Here is an 18,782-nt window from a genome sequence, read left to right on the forward strand (position 1 = left end):
GCACCTCCCTACGCCCTCGTCCCTTTTGTTGTGTTGGGACCCGAGCTGGGTTACCCCGCTCCCGCCGGCATAACCCCCGGGCTGGGGTGGGAGGGCCGCGCTGTGCCGCCCGTGTGTATGTGTGGGTGAGGGGAGGGGGGAATAAAGAAGTTGTGCTGCTCCTTCTTCTCTCCCCCGCTCCTTCTCTCCGTTCCCGGTGTGTTCTCCTTGCAGGGGTCTGCAGAATATTTCGAACTGGAAGGGACCCGCGAGGATCATCGCGTCCAGCTCTTAGCCCTGCACAGGACACCCCCATGTGCCTCCTGGACGTGCAGTCAGGGTTAGGTGTGCCAAACTCCGTGGAGTTCTGGAGGAGAAAGTTAGGAGCAATGTGGGGTGAGGAGTTGTGTTTGGAGCTAGGAGTTTGCGTTTGGGATTGCGAGGCTTCTCCTTAGCCTTTTGTCTGTCCCCTCTCCTTGTCTGCAGAGCCGCGGGTGTAAAATACACACAGCCCGCCTGAGATAGGACTTGAGATTACTGGTTTTATTCACGCCTTTAATGCTGCAGCAACCTGTGTGTTGTCAGAGGGCACGGTTAGGTGGGATACTGGGGAGAAATTCCTCCCTGTGACGGTGGTGAGGCACTGAAACAGGTTGCCCAGAGAAGCTGTGGCTGCTCCCTCCATCCCTGGGTGTTGTTTGTAAACAAACATAACCTGGTTGGTGTCTCATCTGTCTCGATAAGTGCACGGGGCAAGTTGTGTCGTGATAAGGGCAAGTAGTTGGTGTTGTTGCTGTAGAGTTGTGGAGTTCCTGTTTGTAGTTTGGTTTTTTTTCATTTTGTGGAGAGTCGAGGGGAAGAGAAGTGCAATACAGCGTGGTCTTTTAGTCTTCACTCTGCGGAAATAAAAGAAGGAAAAAAAGTGTGTGAATGAGTGAAGAGCTCTTGTGATGATTGTGGAGAGCTGTTGAACAGCTGGGATTCAGGCTGCAGGCTGGTCTTGTCTTTTTGGTTGTCCATCACAGTTTCTGACTGAAAAGAACCCAACATGTGTGTTGTGCTTTTTTCAAATGCTTTGCGAGCAGGATAACATTAGGGAAAATTTTACTTACTGGGCTTACCAAAACAAGTGTCCCCGAAAAACTGCAACCTCTGTGTATTGTGTGTGGAGCTCATGCTATCACAGTCCACAGGCATAAACGAGTTAGATTCCATGGGTAGCAAGAGGTTTATAATAACAGCGTGTTAGGAGACCGCAGGTAACAGCAGGATTGTCTTTTCTGAAGTGTTCTCTCTTAGCCCGGAGAGCAGTACTTTCAGGCTGATTCATGACATTATTTCTGTGGGGGCTGGACTCTGTAGCGCGGGACTGATTAGTCCTTGCTCTGTTCTCTAGGCTGGAGAAGAAACACCCTCTGGTTGAGGTGAGAGGCCAGCAGAGCGAGGTTGCTTGTTTAGCTTTTCTCGTGCTTTGTCAAGGTGTTGGCGTGTGAACAGGTTGTTTGTGTGCTTGTTCTGAGGCGCAGCTTTCAAATTTCTAATGTTTACAAGCTCCAGCGAATTCGAGGGGCATGAGAATGTGAGTAAAGGAGGTGTTTGTGAAGTCCCTTCTCCCCTTTGCTTAGCACTATCATGATGAAAGATAACATTAGTTACAAATGCCTTTAAGAAGGGGAAGGGGAGGGTCTTTTTTAAGGTGGCTTCTACTTAAAGATGAGTCTGAGCACATACTGAGCATCGTATTGGGATGTTGAGAAGAGTAACCTGGCAGCTGATTGTTGTTCTGCAGTTGTGTGGGTCAGATACACCAACAGTCACCAAAATGAGTGTAAGTGTTTGAAGATCCAGTTTTCTTTATTGAAGAGGCTGGACGTGCGTGATAGAGTCTTGGAGAAGAACTCATTGGCTTTCCTGAGGTTCTGTTTAACGGTAAAAGAAACAGCACAGTTGAAAAAAATGAGGTTAAAAAATTGGTCTCTGAACTGTTCTCTTGTTTTCTTCCACCCAGCAGCTACATTCACCAAAAAAATCAAATACGCTGGAATTGCACAGCAAATCTCCAAATGAAAGGCTGTCCCTGGGTCCTCCTCCATCTTCCTGTTCCACTTGATCTTTCAGAAGTCTTGAGCACCAGTTGATATAATTGAGTTTATTGGAGCTCAAAAAACCTCCCTGCTACTGAGAACAACTTTAAAAAACAAACCTTGTTTCCATCTCTCTAATCCCTTTCCCACAAAAGTACTGGGAGAACAGGCTTTGTAGTAGGTTCTGGGTAACAATGAATCTGAGCTCTGCTTGAGACTGAAGCAAATTCCTAAGTTTTGTTTGTATAAAGAACAGTACGCAAAGTTTTAATTATTATAAAAAGTATTCCAGAGTTTTCAAATGTATTCAATGCTGCCTTAATGGTTGTGCATGTAAATGCCCTGTAATTGAAAGCATCCATTTATGGGCCTGACTTGCTAAGTGAGCTGTAAATTCTGCTTTTCAGATTGGATTTAATGACTTTTATCATAAAGCCATAAACTGGTTGTGAACTGTGCCGAGAGGCAAACAATACCTAAGCTTACTTTGCCAAAATATTTGTAATTGTTGATTTGTTAAACTGAATTGCTGCAGGTCATGCGATGGGATTAGGTTTTTGTAATAGAATGGAGAGTATGGGCAGCCCTGTGCTCAATACTCTCTGGGCTAGAAGAAATTGGCTACTGCAGAAAACCTTCCTAAACATTCCTCTCCACTTCCAGTAACAGAAGCTCCGATGCAAACAGCAAGCCTTCATTCCAGATGACTTTTTACTCTGATTATGTGTTTGACAGCTACTGTGCGAATTAAGACAAAGCAGAGACTGCAAGAGAGCAGCTTCTGGGTCTCCCATCAGCTTAGTCTGGGGCTTGAGTTTGGTTTAAAACACTGGAGCATAAGAGTTTAACATCAGATACATAGCACAGTGGAACCCTGCTTATCAAGGGGGTGGGGGGATGGCTTGTTTGTAGTAACACTAGGCCTGTATTGAAAGCGAACTCATGTTAACTAATTGTTAAATGCTAAGCTATAAACTGAAACAGGTACCTAGGTAACTGATAGCAGTTCTGTGAATATTCCTGTCAAATTTAGCCCAGGAGTATTTATTTTCTAAAATAATGAAGCTGACACTTGCCTGTTGCACATAGAAAATTTTAGTCAAAATTAATGAGGTGAGAAGGGCTAAAGTACTGTGGTTTGGAGTGCTTATTCACTGCTTTTCTGGGGCTGTTAATGTCCTTTGAGTTTTAAGAAGCAGTACTCTGATGTTCTTCGTAATACTAAATAAGTGGAAGAATTTTGCATCTTTGTAGAGACAGGTGGATTGGCCAACTGCAGTTGTGGTAATTTTCCTCTTCTGCAATTCTAAGAGAGTTGCTAAAATACATTCGTCCCTCCAGTAGTTTAATCAAAGGTCAGTAAAATTAACAACTCTTCCTTCTCGTGTCTCCTGTTGCAGGCAATTTTTGTGTGCCGTGAATTCATGTGTTAGATGGAGTGCTAATTTTTTAATAGCAATACACCTTTTCATTGCTGCATTTGGCTGCAATTTGAGGTAGCTGTTAGTAATTGAAGAAAAATCCACCTTCCCAAGCTTTTTTAAGATCATGATCATGCTTATTTAATTTAGTATATGAGAAATTTGAGTTTTCTCATTTGATTCATAAATGAACTTCGTGGAGTGAGCAAGAGGGAAAGAATACACTGTCATAATAGGTGAGTAATTATGTTTTCAATGAATACAGTTATATCGAGTTTCAAGATGCATTGCAATACTAGAGCATGGTAAACTTAAAAATGTGTAAATAGAGTCTCTGTAGAGGCATGTTTCAATTTATCACTCTAAAGCTGGCCCAGAGGAGGAAATCCCTTTGCTCCTCCTGCCCTCCAAGATCACAAGCATCATGCCTTGAACTTCATCAGCCTGTGTCAAAACAGAACCTTGGTCTTGCCCCTCAGAGCTCTGGTCTCTGAGCTGAGCTGGCCAGAGCTCCTTGGGAGGGGAACTCCTCAGAGCCACCCCCCTTACTGGCTAATTGGCTGAAAACCTAAATGAGTCTGAGGACATTACTCAGTAGGGGCTGATCTCCCCTTTCCTCAAAGAAAAAACCAAAACAAACCCTACCACCCAAACCCCAGTAAGGGAATACTGTCCTACTCTGACCTGAGTATGAGGAGGTAAGAATGAGCACCATATCGCTTTTTTTTGGTGATTGTTCTTCCAGAAAGGTATCACAAAACCAGGTATCCATTATTCATTTGTAGGAAATGAAATAATTGGCCCTTTTGGAATCCTGAAAAGCAGTTTTTGGAGGAGTGGTGGGTGCAGAAGACTTGTCTGTTCCACCAAGTGATTTAAGCTAGAGTGTGTTCTGTCTAAAATGGAAGAGACTGACTTTTGATTTTAGTTTGAAGTTCATACTGAATGCAGGTGCATGTTGTGCACTTGGTGAAATTGATAAAGAATCTTGTCCAGCTTCCAGGATTAATGAAAAAATCATTGCCTTTAAAAAAATCTCAAAAATGGGACTAAAATAGGGAGGAAATAAGCTTGTAGACTTTCTCTCAAATACCACAAATTATTTTCCTCGATCTTCTTTCCTTGGGAGCTTAACTTCTGTCCTCTTTATTCCAGAAGAGCTCTTAAAAATGAGATTTCTGTAAGCCAGAATACTTCTAGTAAAACCAGGAGAGATCAGATTTCTTTATTTCAAGTTTAAGATGAATAAGCAGACTGATATGAAATATGTTGCATAAGGCTTTAGAATAAATTAGCCAGAAATCACTTGATATTTTTGGTAGCACCAGTGTGTTTATAGTATGTTCCAGACACTCAGGAAAGGAAAATTTCCCTTGAAGACTTTAGTCTGCTAGCGTGCTGCCCTTAAGGTTTTCTTCATCTTTTATGCTTAGTTATTGCTGGGATCATGGGCTTAATATTTAATACTTGTTCCAGAGAACCACAGTAGAATGGAATAATAGCAGACATGACTCAAACTTTGACTTTAGAAGTTGCCAACTATGACAGTGTTTGACCAGCTATAGAAACATGTGTGCATCAGGGAGCAGAGATATGCTGCGGGGGCAGAGATGAAACAAATACCACCAAAGTTAGGCAATTTGTAGCTTTTCCATTCTTAATCTGTTGGGAGTAACAGCACATGCTTTCTGTGTTCCAGCAATCTAAAGGAAGTTTTGTACCTTTCTGGGTAACAGGGAGTACTCCCTGAGTATCCAAAGCTGCGGTTTGAAGACACAGTCCAGAGATGGACTTGGGATGGAAAGGGATGCAGTGGAACTTTTCTGCTGTGGAACACACTGCTGACTTGGTACTACTAGTTCAACTACAGTTGAGCTTGGAAAGGGATCTTGAAAATCTCCCTACGGTTACCCACTGAGTCCCTGAATCTCAGTGTATTGTAGTGGATATTGGAGATAGTACAGAGGAAGGAAAAAAAGATCAGATTTGGCCCATGCCATTGCGCCTCAGTAAAGGAGAGCAAAAGGGAGATGGTGCAAAGAGTAAGTGATGGGGAAGCACCTCTGAGCTCCTTTTAAAAGCAAAGGCTGTGAGTACGCAGCTTTTTGAGGCGGTTGGCTGTAAACTACAAGAGAATCACAAAACATTTTAAGTAAGAGGGGACATTACATATTCAGCATGTATTTAATCTGAGGCCGTTTCAGCAATGTGGAAATGTTTTTTGCAGCATTGGTAAAAATTGTTTTCTGTGTGTGTTTCGGAGAAGAACATACTTTATTTTTTTTTTTTAGCAGATAAAGAATGTGTACCAGGCAAAAATCTAGAGGAGCATTTTTGGCAAGAGGCAAGTGTCAGCAGCGGCAATGTATGCAATTATTGTTCTTTAGGAGATCAAAACTTCTGTTACTGTATCCATTTGAAGGTAGAAGGTATAATTGATGAATAGAAATGGGATGTGCTGATCAAAAATGAGCTTTAACAGTGGCTCCTAAACCCGTTAGTATAAACAAAGTGTTTCTGGTACTCTCTGGGTGGGTACAGTTAGAACCCAGCACAGGTGTAGGGCTCCATATTTTTGTTTGAGCTCCTGACAGATGTTCGGCAGCAGACATACACACCCTGCCTTCTATCTCCAGTTTTTCATGAGGTGTAAATGTCTTTGTACTTTAATATGGCCAAAGGGATAAGTGCAAAGATAACCTTAGGCTGATACTTTTTTTTTCTATGGTCCTTAGATTAGTCCTTATGCAGTGTCTTCAAGTACTTGTAATTTAATTGAAGAAGTAAAGTTTTCATGCTTGGCATCTGTCCAGAGGAGCATCCCAAGCTGGGTGAGCTGTGTTCAGATAGTTTCTTTGTGACAAGAGGCTGAGAGCCCTCTTATTTGAGGGAGGGACGTGATTTAAGTGTACAGAATCATGAAGCTTGCAGACCAGATGAGTATCAATGGTTCTTCAGCAAGGTGTGCAGTGGTAGAACAAGAGGGACTTTCTTAAACTAGGAAGGGAATAAATTAAATTACTAAAAGCAGTTCTTTTAACGGTGGACAGTTAAATACTAGTGCAGTCTGCCACAAGAGGTTGTGGAGGCATGTTCAAAAGGTGTTTCTAGTTGGGTTTGTGGACAGAAAGTCCATAAATTGCTGCTGATGGGAATAAGTAGCAATGTAGCCTTTAATTTTGTGTTGTAACAGTTTAAATTGCTGAAGCATTATGAGGAGGGTGGGCTACAGAAAACAGCCAGATTCACGTGCTTTCCTTGAGTAGCATGTCCTTTTGCCACCCTTGGAGCCATTGGAGCACTAGGCTGGGTGCGCCATTGCTGCTTCTTTGTTGCAAAATGTGCATTTATCCGAATTGCTCGTAATTCAGTCCAGTCATGCCTTGCAGTTTGCACTGTCTTCTCTAGGCTTGGTGCAGAGTGCCTTTTTTTCATAAATTAAGCTGTCTGAAATACTCTCATGTGAGTACTCATCACAACTGGCTGAAGTATTAAGCTGAATGAAGTCCTGTCCTACTTGTGTCACATTCTCTCTGCTCACCCGTTGAAAGATACAGGGCCACTACTGGAATAACTTACTGAAATTCTTATTGATAACTCCTGGCAAATCCCTGACACGGCAAAACAATAGCTAGAAGGAAGAAGTTAGTTTAAGCCTCCCAGACTCCTTGTCTGCAGCTGTGATGTATGTTATGTTTTTGTTAAATAGCTGCTAATCTGCAAAAATCATTGTTATAAAGGGCTGGCTCTTCAAATGTGTGCCTTGGTGTTTTGGGGTTTCTTACAGCTAATTTTCATGGAGGTAGCAGATCAGTTTGTGCTTTTTGACATCTTTTGCAGAAGATGGATGAGCAGCTAGATCTGTAAGGCAACTGTATAAAATTAAGTATGGTATCTGGAAACTTCTGATTAGTTAGGTCTGAGCCTACGGTGTTTTGTAAATGTGAAAAGAGATTTTAAAAAAAAAATTATTTTCCTCTGAGTATGTCAAAATAATGAGAGTTCAAATACAGAGAAAAACTGAAATGTATGGAATTTTGAAATGCTTTCCCGCTTTAAGACTTAAGTCACTCAATGTGCATTTGAAGCCAAAAGGCAAATCTTTGTTTAAAAAAAAACAAAAAACCAAACCAGAATACAGAAAATTACGTATCATTCTTAAGGGAGAGAATACTGCAAAATTGAGTACCTCATCACAGGGAGTATTATAAAGCTGAAAAATTGGATAAAAGTATTGAGAATGTTTGGAGGGCCTGGAACAATAGACTCTGAAAGAGGCCATTTACCACCTTGGTGGTAAATGAGACCTTTCTGAAGTCTGCGTTTTTTAAGGCTGACAGTCAAAGGAGTATTCTGTGGCACTGAAAGGTGTCAAATTTGAAACTAAAGAACAGGAAATACTCAGATAAGGATAAGAATTGGTGTGTGGGTCAGCAATGATTGTGCTACTTGATTGCCTACATCTGTCAGCACTGAATTTAGTGTTCAGATATTACACCATCAATTGCTACTCTTTGAAACAGGATCTTGAAAGCCAAAGAGGTTGTCTCCTTTAGTTCAGTCTTTCTGAATTTCTTGTGTGTGCTTCTGAAGCACCCAATGTTGGCCTTGCTGAAAGGTTGAAGTCTTTTTATAAAGCTCACAGTGACTGCTGCTCCATGTTTTAGAAACCAAGTGTGCTTCTTCAACCAGTGGAGGCCATGCAAGCTTGCCTGTTTAATCTCTGGAGCTACTTGGTGTACTCATTAGGGGTCTAATGTGTCTCGCTGCTGGACCCTCAAATGGTTCAGAACATGTCAGGCTGCTTAATTTGGCTTTGTTACCAAAATGATTGAATTTAAAGCACATTTGCAGCTATGCAGTCAACACTAGCACTTCAACTGAAGTCCAGGGCTAGAGTTCTCTTTCCACACTCCTGTAACTCATCTGACATCACCTGTAGTACATCAGTACCATGTGTGAGCAGCTTGTTAGCTTAAAAGAATTAACTTGGCAAAAGACCCACAAAATTGATCGGTTTTTACTCCAACCTGGCTGAATTTTTGTGGAAGACCATTAACAATGGTGCTGAGGTGGTGGTGCCACAGGAAAGAAAGGAAGCAGAAGTGGGCTTCCTGTGGCAAGAAGCTGTTGTGTTGGTTTGACTCCTTATGAAACTGTACCCTGAGTGTCCTTGTCAGTGTTTCATTAAAAATGTCTATTCAGTTTATTTTTCTTGTTTGCTGTAGTCAGGCCTCCAATGCAATGCTTTTGCAGTCAGCAAAACCTGCAGTTGGAGTTACTGAGAACAATTTGGTAATAATGTAACATTATTGGAAGAATGAAAGTTCTTCATAGTCTTGTGTGAAAATAAATGCTTTGACTTTTTAACAGGGTCTCTACTGACAAAAAAAGTGCAACAGTTTAAAACTGAGAGAGAGGGTTGATCTGGATTGGGTATAGGGAAGAGATTCTTGCCTCTGTGGGAGGTGAGGCCCTGGCAAAGGTTGCCCAGAGAAGTTGTGGCTCCCCCATCCCTGGAGCTGTTGCAGGCCAGGTTGAATGGAGCTCTGAGCAGCCTGGGATAGTGGAAGGTGTCCCTGCCCATGGCAGAGAGTGCAACAAGATGATTTTTAACAGTCCCCTCCCAAACCACTCGGTGATTCTGTGATTTAGGATGGAGTATTTGGAATGACTTGCATAAAATTATCAGTGTTGGTCTTGGTCCCTGTTAACTGGAACCTCTGTCTCCTTGACCCCAGAAAACTACATTGCTTGGTTCAGTCATATTTTTGGATGGTCTGAGAAACTGGTTTATGGAAGTGTAATTTATTTGAAACTGAAATGTTATGCCTACTGAATGTTCTGTTTTGTGGAAGCTGCAAAGTTATGACTTAAAGTTACCTGTAGAATATAATCTAGTGTTTGTTGACTTGACCCTCACTGAAACTGCAAAAATGTGACAAGGCATAAATTAGCCATGAATGCTGTAGCCTGAATTACCTCGAATCACGCTGTTGTGCAGGTGGGAGACTTCAGTAAGATGAAGTTGGTATATTTTGGATAGATATGGGGAGTGTGCCCGTACAGGTTGGAGAGGCACGTAAGCTGCCTTCAAAGCTCAAATCAAGTAGCCTGAAGGTAGCACTAGCTTTTAGCGAAAACAAGGTATTTTCTGCTGACTGAACTAACTTACACAGCTTGGGAATATGGGAACTTTCTGGAGTTCAAATACCCATTTGTTGCCTGGCGATAGGATCATTTTAGACTTCAAAGCTATGCTTCCATCTGTAGGCCCATTAATGTCCTTGAGCAATTTCTAACAGCTGTCTGCCTGTTGATTTCAGGTATTTTATTTTAATACCTAAAACTGGCCTAATGGAAGCTGCAAAAGCAAGCTGCCTTTTTTCTAAGTGGCTATCATTTCTCTTTCAAATGATTTGAAGTGCATATTGCAGTGAATGCTAAACATAGCCCCAGTTTCAGCATCCCTTTTAATATTTCATTTTATATTAATATCCTGATCAGGTAGTTATACTGAATGAAAGGCTATCAAAATTGAAAACAGACAGTTCTACTACGCTGGTGCCTGCAAACTAAGATTTTAACTATTCCTTTAATGAATTTTGAAAGACTTGATTTTAAGGGCTGCCAGTTGAGGGAATTCATTATCTGTAGGCCATTGAATTTTAGAGGGGAATAGGCTTATTACCAGACTTAGAGGAAATTTGAAATTGGTGTCCCCCATGGAACAAAAATTGGTAGTTATTTAAAACAGGACAAAATGAGAAAAGGTTTGCGAAATGGCTGGCTGTTGGAAGATTTCTGTCAAGCCATAATGACTAAATGACCTTCCAAACACAATTTTGCCTGCTCAATTAATTTGGAGATGGGCAGAACGTGCGTATATATGTGTGTAATTTGCCAGTCACTTGTGGAAAATATTAATAGATTACTTAAACCAGCTAGCCTAGGTGCAAAGCTAGACTCAAGTTACCTTCTGTATTTGCTGAAGTTTGCTTTAGTCAGGAAAGACTTGAGAAAAAATTAAATTTCTATTGCAACAGTAATCTTGGTCTGTGTTAGCTGTTGAAGAGTCTACAGCACACTTGATCTTTATTCATGAAGTACCTAACCGTGATACAGACTACATCTGAGCTGTTTATCTGTGTTTTATTTTGGGATGCAGTGTCCTGTGACATTTGGCAGTGAAAGGTCCTAATGGAGATAGGTATTTGTTTCATGTGAAACCTCACTGCTAACGTGTCTCTTGTTTTTGTTTGTGTTTTTAGGCGTCAGACGGGAATCTCCATTTTATTGCTTGCTGAGTGCTCTGTCTGGTGAAAGTCATGTCGTCCATATTGCCATTCACTCCACCAGTTGTGAAGAGACTTCTGGGGTGGAAGAAATCCGCTGGTGGCACTGCAGGGGCTGGTGGTGGTGAGCAGAATGGTCAGGAGGAGAAGTGGTGTGAAAAAGCAGTGAAAAGCTTGGTCAAGAAGCTAAAGAAAACGGGACAGCTGGATGAGCTTGAGAAGGCAATTACCACTCAGAATTGCAATACAAAATGTGTGACAATACCAAGGTAAGTGCTGTTGTGTTTGAGATTGTTACAGACACTTAGGAAATGACTAAATGGATGCTCATACCTCCTGTGGACAAATGACTAGAAAAACAGTTGCATGCTTTTGATTCTTTAAAATTATGTGAAACCTGTATTGGATTTATATAGTGCTTACTTATAACTGAGTCACATGCTTTGTGAAGTCACAATTTCTTTACATTTCAATTTTCATTGCTGTGTAGGTTCCTGTTTGTCTGTATTCTGGTGATGTTTAACACTGCTCTTAGTTCTTAGCACTGCCTTATGCTTTTATTTAATAACCCTGTCTATACTTGGGGAGGGGGGCATACTTGAGGCAACACTTTCACTTTAAAAAAAACCCAAAAGACTAGTTTTTCCTTGGTCAACACTTCAGTCATCTAATTATTTTCAGTTATATCTGCTAGTTTAAATTTTACAAGCTGCCTCCATTCCCCCTTTTGACGGGAAATTTTATCTTTGGAGGCAGGTTGTCTGAAGACCAGCTTATTTACTGTAATTATTGTTATCATTTAATGAAAACACTTTTGTTTAATAACTTGGGGTATTTCTAGAATTACTCTTCTGCTCCTGATACATATAAACATTTAGATGAACAACTTGCATTCTACCCCTTTGACTTTCCCAGCTTAATTCATAGCAACTGCTGTGCGAGAGCAAGGGTTATGTTTGTAAGTATAATGCAGTCTGCTCTTGATTCATGTTGCACTGAAATCCCACTGGGGTGCCAGGCAAGCTCATTGTGTGTGACAGAAGTATCAAATCACTTCACAGGTGTGGTTTTTCCCTGAAAAAGTTAGAGGATCTCACTTTTCCGGGCATTCGACACTAAAATTATTTATAGGGAAGAGGAACTACATCTGGTATATGAACTTCATTTCTGTATTAGCACATTCATCCCAGCTCCTTTTAAACTTCTTATTAATCATAGTGCAAACTAGATTTGACTGATGTCACTAATGATTCTGTATATCAAATGTGTTGTAGCTGTTATCTGATAATGGTTTCAGCATTCTGTTTCAGATTTGACACAGCTGTCTGGGAAGGTCATGAGTATGCCCTGAATGAATGAATATTTTAATTCTTTTTTTTTTTTTTTTTCTCTATTCTGTTCACCTTTTGTTTCTAATGCTGCCCTCTGCTTGTATTTTCTTCCCTAGAATATACCCAAAATTTTCTGTCTTTCCCTTCTGCTTTTTTCCATTTGCCAGATGGAAACAATCAATTAAAAAACATTAGCACTTTCTTATCTTAGTGTATTATCAGCAGACTAAGATTGGAACCTGTAAGGTTATATATTTCTTGAGATGACTTTATGTATTTAGCAAGTCTTTACTGTGACTAAGATGAAGTGCTTAATTGGAAGGTGTTATATGACAGAAGTTAAACACACTTGATATAAAATGTGTATCTATGTTCTAGAGCTTTTGGATTTTCTAAAGCTCTCCTGCAGGGACACTGGAGCAGTAGATATTGCTACCTCAGAAGAACAGATGTCTACACTGAATTTTGTTAGAAGATACAAACAATATTCTAATACATCATTATTTTTGAGTAGACTCTAGTCTGCTATGAGTATGCCTGCATAACCGTTTGTGCTAAAGTAGACATAATAAATAATTCTTTAAAATGGAATACAAATGTTCTAGGACCAGCAGTTCTTGCTGTTCTTTATCCTCGACTCAGCTGTAAAAAGGACTGGACCTTGATTTTACTCCTCCTGAGTACCCGAGGAGTTAAGCCAGAAAGAGTTTTTCAAGTGATGTTGGCTATTATACAGGGTTTACTTTTAAAATAAAAAATGGCTTTGGCATTAAGGGGCAGGGTGATATCAGGGTCACCAGCAGTGCCATACAGAAATTTTGAATTTCATAGCTGGGTTTTGTATTGTTGATACTACTTCACTTTGACAGCAGTAGTCTGGGTTCCCAAGAAATAACAAACATCAACTCAGTACTGTAATGACTTCTTGGAGATTCTGTTCTTGGATTTAGTAAGTTAATGAAACCACTGCTTGAGACCCACTTTAATGAATGTCTTAAAGATCTGCAGATCAGCAGGGATAAATAATAAAATGCTGAATTTGAAACTTTTTTCCTTACTAGTCAGTAGGAAGTTTGTGGTGCCAAGCTGCTGAGATGCAGTTCTGATGTGACAGCTGGGCTAGCTTTCCAAATGTTGTTCTGCTTGGGGAGGGTTTTTGTGTGTGTTGGTTTTTTAGCTAGCTTTAGTCTTACTTAGTAATGCTCTGTTACTTGCTGTAGATACTGACAACCGTTGTGGGATGCTTCTGTTTGCCACTGTTGCATTATTCCCTCAAGAAAACTTCCAGTTGCAATTTCCCAAGTTTCTGGTCCCCTCGGAGATTTCCAGAGAGTTTGATACAGTGTTTAACTCTAGTATACTTTTTCATCATTGAAACTTAAAGCATCTAAACTCCTACAGACTTTCTGCAAAACTGAGGAGCAGCTTGAACAAAAGTTGTGTTAAATCACCTACTCAGAAATCTGCATTTCTTACTGTGTGTTATCAATAATCACGTGAATCAGGTTTGTTCTGCTCCTGTGCTGTTTGTCAAGGTGACTGCACACTAAGGGAGGCTGATCCTGTGTGTACTACACAAAAGCTGCTCATGTGGTAATTAACACAACTTCTTAGGAGACTAATGGAGGTTCTGAGAAAGCAGAAACAAACAGATGGAGTGGGTGTTGGCATTGCACAGCAGGACTTCTTAGCTCTCCATAAGTGGGTCAGTAATCTAGAGCAGAGGCTAAATAAGTACAGAAGTCCTTTTGACACCAGCCCTCTAAGTAATTTGTAGTTATCTCGCTGAATCCTCCCAGCAAGCCAGTGGGATTCTAATCAAATAATCCCTATGTATTCTGAAACTAATGTTGGCACATGAGTTCACTTTTCTAGAATACATAATGAATTTGGTGGCATTTAAGAGCTTGTCTTCATGTTCTCCCTTGCAGTTTTGACATGGGCACAAGGTGCAGTCAGTGAAGAAACAGTGTGAGCATCCTTCTTCTGATGGAGCAGTTTCTTCCTTCTTAGCCTGGATTATTCTTTTGAATCATAGAATCTTAGAATAGTTTGAGTTGAAAGGAGCCTTAAAGATCATCTAGCTTCAACTGCTGCCATGGCCATGTGCAGGGGCATCTTCCACTAGACCTGGTTCCTCAAAACCCAGTCCATAAATGCTTTGTAACTAGTGACAGCTAAAATCCAAGCATTTAACGAACCAAACCATGCCATGTAGTGAATAATCAACTGGCATATTGGTAGTCTTATCTTCATTTAAAAAGTTGTTTCAGTGGTAACAGCACAGAGAATTGGAATCCAAAGTACAGAAACACAACTAGTTTCAGCATCCCAATATTTTGGTGTGATAAGTTAAGTGGTTTTTCTGTCTTAAAAAGAGTAAAGATAAGCTTCATGCTTTATTTTTGCTTCTTTTAAATGAGACCAAAAACCAGTTGCTTTGCTAAAATGCCTGGTAATGTACAACTAATAAAAGAATTTAGTTGGGTCAGGTTTGGAATAATGTTGACTGGACTGTTGTAGTTCCTATTTTTACAAAATTGGAAATAAATTTTTAAAAAACAGCTAGAGGAAGGGAAGCACTGAATTTGGACAAATTTTTTTGACATTAACAGCAGTAGTTATATTACAGTTATTATGTATAGTTGTTTTTGGTACTGTACGTGGAACAGTAGTTAACAGTTGAATCCCAGCTTTACTTCCTGCAGAGGAGGTAAATTTTACTGCTGCTTTATATTAAATTGCATCACAAATGCAGAGCAATGTGGAATGTTGATGTAAAGCAATCTGACAGATTTTTGGCTGAAGTAAAGTTTTAAAACCCCAATTTTCTGAAATAGCAGCTTAGAGATGTTCTTCTGGGGTGCTGGTTCCATGCAGGTGCTTCAGAGTCTCAGGTGAAACGTAGCAGTCGCTTCCAGAGCAGAGCGAGGGCTAATACTCCTGTCAAGCTCTTGCTTTTCCGCCTGCTTTGCCATTAGAGTTTTAGTATTATCTGGTGTTACATGTGCTCTCTTTCTGTCATTTTTAACATGAGGAGAGCATCTCTGTGCTGTGGCTTTTAGAAGCTTATTTTTGCTTGCTTTTCTGCAGCTTCCCAATTTTGACTTCTAGAATGAGAGTAACAATATAGATGATTTATGGAATTCACAGTCCACAGTTAGATTTCTAGAGCACCTGCATTCTACTTCCAATATGAGTTGAATTTTGGTTTTTTGTACCATTCAGAATCAAAGAAAAAACCCTGCAATGGGTTCCATGGTTTTGGGAATGTGGAAGATTGTGAGGGAGTGTTGGGAATGTGAAGCAGACAGCTACAAATGAAATGATTGGTTGGAATTACTGATCAGCTTCATTGACTTTGGTGTTTCTGTGAGTTTTTTAGGATGAAGTAGTAATATCTCAAGTGTTTTAAAGCCATACTTGTATGGCATTTACTTCATCCGGTAGTGAAGGCTGGTAATCTTTTTAACTGCTGCCATGGAATTGATCACACCCTGGTTCTGTTAGGGAAATAAGGTGTTGTTATTTAAGCATTGCATTCAGAATACCTTCTGATACTCTTTTCTAAAGAATATAAAATAGAGTAGCATATCTTGATTGCATCTGAAGGCTGTAATGTTTTTAGGTTTGGTTGTTGTTTGGTTAGGGGTTTTTTTTGTCAAGTAAATATCCATGTGACTTCTGAGCCTGAAAGACTGCTCTTCGTGCTGAAGTGAACAATGCTATTGACAATTGACTTCTTCTCTTAGACTTGCTTAAAGTATCAGGGAAATAAATCCAGTATATCTTAATTTTTTCCTGTATTTCTGATGTATTCTACAATGGCTCAGTACTTAAAACTGCAGAATCTGATGAGAATTTATCGAACACATGAAAATGAGGCCATTTGACATGATCAAAATCCTTTAAAAAAACCTGTGTTTCTCTATTATATAAATGTTATTCCTTTGATTGCCTGCCCTGCAGCCCTTTCCTCATTCCCTACAGTGAGTTAGCACTGTGGGTAAGACAGGGAGCCTAGGCATGGTTTATGGCATTTGTTAGAATTGTTTTCTGAAGGTTGGCTCTCTCTGTTAGTTACTCTGAGCCTCCATATGTGGAACTTACAGGTGTTGATATCAGTCTCTACACAAGAGTGTCCACTGGGCAAAGAAATGCCCTTTTCAAAGATGGGACAGCTGGCATGTAAATGCTGTTTGAAAACAAACAAATCTTTTAAAATTATAGCTTTTTGATGCCTTTTTCTTCACATAAATGAGTAAAAAGTAAATTTGGGTATAAAGAGCACAGTTCTTATTGGAAAAAAAACTCCTCTTCTAGCAGTTAGCATGTTTTCTTGGATTTCTTGGGAATATTTGGCAGGAAAGTGATGCATGCAGTAACCTAGTTTTAGGAATGCTTTTGATCACCAGTAGAGCAGAGCTGTCAAGCTGATGTGGCTTCTAGAATAGATTGTTTTCAGGCTTTAATATCTTTTCCCAAAATAGATTACTTCAGAGGACAGCAATACAGGTACTCCTTTGTTCATTCTCGGGTTAAAGCCATTGTACATGGGTGATTTCAGCAATCAAACTGGAGAGTAGGGAGAGTTTCACTGGGAACTGTTCTAGGAGAGTTCCCAACATCTGCTAAGCTATGAGTGAGTTAGTGAAGAGGACAGCAGTAGGCAGTTGGGTTGGCATAGTAGATCCTAAAATAACATTGCAGTCCAGACAGAGGTGAAGCCTGTTTTCCCAGAAACAAAACTTGGCACTGTCCGATAGTTTGTAGCAGAGCTGGGGTAATCCAGTATTCAAGCTGGGGATGGACACTTACTCTTGATCATAGTTTAATATATTAAAAATGTTCTCAAACCGTGTGTTTCTCAGTCTGGATGCATTCAGTTAGATGTAAATTAGTTCTCTAAATGTATCAAAACTATAGTTGAACATCTTAAGCTTTCAAAAATACGTATAGATATTTAAGACAATGCATCAGAGTTCACTGAAGTATCCTTTTCATTGCTGAGATTACAGGAGTAACATGCTTGTAAATTGTTTGTTGATAAACTGACTCCCTTTTCTCATGACTCCCTCATCTCATGAGAATGAGGCAGACCCCCCTCTGCTTTTCTCTTGTTGGAAATTCAATAAAAACAATTCTTCAGAACAAAGCCAAAGAAATCTTTTCTGGAAGTATGGCAAGAAACAGCTGAGATTTTGTGGAGGGTTAGCAAAGATTAGCTTCATAATCTTGTGCTCCTCCTTGTGATACCTGGTGGTGTGAATACTTCAGATGTGTTCATTGGAAAGGTGTAGCAGGAGGATCAAACTGCCCCTACTCTGCAGTCCCATAATTAGGGTGGCACTTCAATATTGTTCTCTGTAAAAGACTAAAGGATGTGCTTATAGACAACAGGATACTGGCCGTAATTATGTAAAATGACATGTTCAATCTGTAGGCTGCAAAACACCTTTAGATGCTGCATGGACCTACAGTGGGAAATAAAAATTCACATGAGGTTTGACTTCAAGTCTCCCTGAATCTTAATGTCTAAACTTGAGTTTAGCAATTAATATGGCAATGTTGGTAATGTTACCGTGTTGAACCATGTTACTCCTTCTTTTATTAACCCTTTCAATATAATTTCCACATTTTTGCCTAAAAGCTAATTTTGTTAGTTTTCTCCTATTTGATTCATGATGTTGGTATATTTCATGTGTAGAGAAGGACACAGGATTAATATGAGCACAAGGTAATGCTTTTTTCCCTCTAATAGCTTAGTTTTCTTCTACTGCCACTTCCTACTGGAATAGTCTCTCTCCAGGGATGCCTTAGAACCCCTTCAGGTACCTTAAATGGGCTCCAAGAGAGGGACTTTGGACAAGGGCCTGGAGTGACAGGGCAAGGGGGAATAGCTTCCCAGTGCCAGAGGGCAGGGTTAGATGGGGTATTGGGAAGGAATTCCTATCTGTGATGGTGGGGAGGCCCTGGCACAGGGTGCCCAGAGCAGCTGGGGCTGCCCCTGGATCCCTGGAAGTGCCCAAGGCCAGGTTGGAAGGGGCTTGGAGCAACCTGGGATAGTGGAAGGTGTCCCTGCCCATGGCAGGGGGTGTTAAGACTAGCAATTGTGTTCAAGTGTAATTGAGTGAGGTTTAATTACAAATACTAAAACATAACTGTTAACTTGTTTTGTGGCACAGCTGTGGCTAGTGGTGAGGACTGAATTGCTATAGCTGAGGTTAAGCTTTAGTGTAGACATAGCTCAGGTTACAGCATCTTACAGTGATGTCATCCTGAAAAAGGAAGTCTTAGAGTATTAAATAAAGATACTTAGGGCTGCCAGTTTTAAGCTCGTGTGAGTCAGGAAGCCATGTGACTTAGCCACATAATTTAGAGTTGGTGTGCCAGGCAGAGAGTATTGGCATGTCATTTGAGCTAGGTCAATGTGTAAAAATATAAATGTGTGAGATACTTAGCCAGTAGCAAAATGGCTGTATAGTTCAAAAGCACTTGTCTCTTGAGTCAGGAGGAAAAAATGTTGAATTTTGAGGATGATATTGTATACTAACTGAAACACTGGATAAAGGATTGGGGAATGTGGATTCTGGCCTTGGCTCTGCTGCTTTTTCCCAGGTAACCTAAGCTTTTAATTTGCTGTCATTTCTCTGTCTATAAATGGAGATTTTT

The 18,782-nt window shown here is 40.3% G+C and overlaps 1 protein-coding gene across 5 annotated transcripts in view; it reads left to right on the forward strand.

The window, feature by feature from the left end:
- The first annotated feature begins 246 nt into the window (after positions 1–246).
- Positions 247–18,782, forward strand: part of SMAD2 (SMAD family member 2) — a 49,852-nt gene continuing 31,316 nt past the window's right edge. For 2 of the 5 annotated variants that reach the window (XM_008640920.2, XM_017743713.1), the window contains exons 1-2: positions 302–324; positions 10,756–11,048. In XM_008640920.2, the coding sequence (XP_008639142.1) occupies positions 10,813–11,048 (236 nt within the window). In that variant the 5' untranslated portion in view covers positions 302–324; positions 10,756–10,812. Of the gene's footprint in view, positions 325–10,755; positions 11,049–18,539; positions 18,729–18,782 lie in introns of those variants that run through there. The other 3 variants (XM_008640922.2, XM_008640921.2, XM_017743714.1) reach the window with 3 other exon arrangements.

The sequence above is a fragment of the Corvus brachyrhynchos genome, unplaced genomic scaffold (assembly GCF_000691975.1).
Source record: "Corvus brachyrhynchos isolate BGI_N302 unplaced genomic scaffold, ASM69197v1 scaffold8, whole genome shotgun sequence".
Classification (NCBI taxonomy): Eukaryota; Metazoa; Chordata; class Aves; order Passeriformes; family Corvidae; genus Corvus; species Corvus brachyrhynchos.